At 62.5% G+C, this 2,909-nt stretch overlaps 1 protein-coding gene across 1 annotated transcript in view; it reads right to left on the reverse strand.

The window, feature by feature from the left end:
• The window catches only part of NECAB2 (N-terminal EF-hand calcium binding protein 2), a 33,212-nt gene extending 31,800 nt beyond the window's left edge, over window positions 1–1,412 (reverse strand). The window contains exons 1-2 of the mRNA XM_015562989.1: window positions 1,338–1,412; window positions 594–618 (exon numbers count right to left, since the gene is read on the reverse strand). Of these exons, the coding sequence (XP_015418475.1) occupies window positions 594–618; window positions 1,338–1,397 (85 nt within the window). The 5' untranslated portion in view covers window positions 1,398–1,412. The remainder of the gene's footprint in view (window positions 1–593; window positions 619–1,337) is intronic.
• Between the last annotated feature and the right edge of the window lie 1,497 nt (window positions 1,413–2,909).

Below are 2,909 nucleotides of genomic sequence, written 5' to 3' on the forward strand. Positions count from 1 at the left end.
GTGGCTCCCCTCACCCAAGAGGCATCCATTTGCTTCCTCTAGGACAGTGGGTCTCAACCTTCTGGCCCTTTAAATACAGTTCCTCATGTTGTGACCCAACCATAAAATTATTTTCATTGCTACTTCATAACTGTAATGTTGCTACTGTTATGAATTGTAATGTAAATATCTGATATGCAGGATGGTCTTAGGCGACCCCTGTGCAAGGGTCGTTCGACCGCCAAAGGGGTCGCGACCCACAGGTTGAGAACCGCTGGCCGAGGGTGAGGCTGGGGGCTTCCTTAGAGCGTGGCCCAGCGTGTGTAAGGGTTAAAGCACACCAAGCACTTACCATGGGCAGGACACCCTGGCATCAGACACCCCCTCACAGAATCCTCATGGCATCCCCGCTGTGTAGGAACTAGGGAGTCCCGTCGTACAGAGGGGAAACTGAGGCACAGAGCAGGACCAGGACTTGGCCTTCAGATTTCAGAGACCTGTACCCTTAACCTTTAGGTTCAGGTGGCCCACTCCCCCCCTGGTCCTTTCCCTTGAGGCGTCAGGATGGAAAGAGCCAGGTCCTCATTCAGGGGCAGCATGGGAGGGAAACTCACCATTTTTGTCCGCGCGGCGGAAAATCTGCAGGGAAGAGAGACGGGTTGAGTCAGCCCTGGGCAGAGAGCTCCTGAGCTGGAACAGATGTCCCCTCCCCCCGCAGGTGCCCTGGGAAACTGAGCCCCCACTTTCTCCCTCCCCGGGGAGGAGACCCGCCGGCTGGGATCCAGGGCGGGAGAGGGAGGGCTGTTACAGGCAGATGCCCTCCCAGCCACCCGGGCGGAAGCAGCCGCCCACGCTCCCTCTGTGCCGCCAGCCTGCCCACAGCCACGCTGACAGACACATGCACACGCGTGTGGACACTCTGGCTCACACTGTCCACATGCGTGGGGGTGCACTCCCAGCGCCACCGGTCCATGGGGCTTCACCCACTGTCGCACCCTGAGTTGCACACCCCGAATTTGTGTCCCGAGGACACAGCCACAGGCCTGCAGCCTCAGGGCGCTCCAGGGAGGCTGGGTTAAGTCTGAACAGAGGCCTCTGCTAAAGGAACCTCCAGGCTTGGCCACTGGACCAGCCACAGGCAGGAAGGGCCTTTCGGGCAGGGGAGCGAATAGAAGCAGGTTGACAGGAGCTCAGGCAACCAGCTGCCGCCTCAGGTAGGAAAGAGGAGGGGCCAGCCCACGCCCTACCCCCCCTCCCAGCCTGAGCTTGGAGACCAGATAACTCCTCCTCCTGGCATTTCGGGGGCAGGTAGCCCTGCTGATGGAAGGAGGGGGTGGACCAGCACCTGGACCACCCACCTCTGGTGCGTCCCTGGGATAAAGGACAGAGGCCCCTGCAGGCAATGGGGCGGCATCCATTATCCACCCGAGGCTGTGACACTGGCACAGCGGCTCAGGAGATCAGCCCCTTCCTTAGCTGAACCCCGATGCCAGGGTCCTGGGCAGGAAGGGGAGCACTCTCTGGCGCCCCTCAAAGCCTCAGCCCAGGGCCCACAGTCCTGCTCCGAGGCTGGGTTCCACCCTCAGGTGCCAGCCGAGGGCCTGGGTGTTACTGAACCACATGACCACCTGCTGTGGCTCCAGAGTCTGCACGAGCACGGAGCCCCCCATCTGCTCATCACCCCATTTCACAGATGAGGACACGGAGGCTCAGAGCCCGCAGGCAGCACTCCAGGACCCTGGAGCCTGCCCCCTGGACTGTTAGAGAAGAGAATGGGAGGGGTCTGCCCTCCCCCCCCAGCACTCCCCCTCTCAGCTTCCCTGCAGGGTGGGCCCAGGGCTTTCAGCTGCCAACTCTGCTAGGGTCTCCAGAGAGGGTCCGGGGTGTGTCGGGCTGTGCATGTGTGAGTGTGCTTGGAGGCACCAGCACCAGGACCCCAAGCACTCCCAGCAAAGCTCCACCCTCCCCGCCCTGCCCAGCCTTCTCTGCCCAGAGCCAGCTGTGGGTTCCAGGAAAGGAGAGAGAAAATCCACTCGTGCTCACGTGCACAAGCACACACACACACACACACAAGCACACACGCGCACACACACACACCCCTCCCAGAACACCCGCCCGCCCTGCCAGGGGCCCTGGCTGGGACATGCACTCCCCACTGCGGTGCTATCTCTGGGGTACGGGTGGGGAGGAAGCCCCTCCACCTCCGCCTGGCATCCCACCTCCCCATCCCCTGCCACCCACCCTACAGAATCTCCCTCCCATTTGGGGAGTGGGAGGCGGGGGCAGGCTTCCCGGAGGAAGGCAGTTTGGGTTCCAGAGAGGATGGGGGAGGGTATCGGGGGAGGGGTGAGGAATGGACAGAGGGGACTCAGAGCGGCATGGGGGTGGTGATGGAGCTCAGAAAGGTCCGGACAGGGCTCCTGGGGGTGGGTTCCAACTCTCTGGAAAGGAGAAGCGAAGACAGAGGTGGGGAGTGGGCTTTGCTCGCAAAGAGCGAGTGGCAGGCTGATAGGGGCTCAGGGTCCAGCGAGGAAGAGACCGGTGGTCTCAGGAAAGTAGCCACCCAGGCAGGGACCCAGGCTGGAGAGCAGGAGGGGGTTGGGGCGCTCAGGGGCTCCTGTCCTGGGAAGGAAGGGGGGTGAAGGATGATGTTCGGGCTGGGAAAAGATGGGGATTGGGCCAAGACAAAGTGGGGGATGGTGGTCAGGTCGAGGGGGCTCCAGGATCCGGCTCCGAGAAGGTGGGAACCCCTAGAAGCTGAGGGAGGGGGTGCGTCCAGGTGGAGGGACGAGCCTGGACCGGGATGGAGACGATGGGAATGTGGAGGGGCTGGGGGCTCGCGCTCTGGGACGCAGAAGGGCCGGTACCTGCTCTGTACCTGCTCTGCGCTGCCGCGGGGGATGGGCAGGGGGGTTCCCTGTTTAAGGAAG

This window comes from Myotis davidii, unplaced genomic scaffold (assembly GCF_000327345.1).
Source record: "Myotis davidii unplaced genomic scaffold, ASM32734v1 scaffold77, whole genome shotgun sequence".
Classification (NCBI taxonomy): domain Eukaryota; kingdom Metazoa; phylum Chordata; class Mammalia; order Chiroptera; family Vespertilionidae; genus Myotis; species Myotis davidii.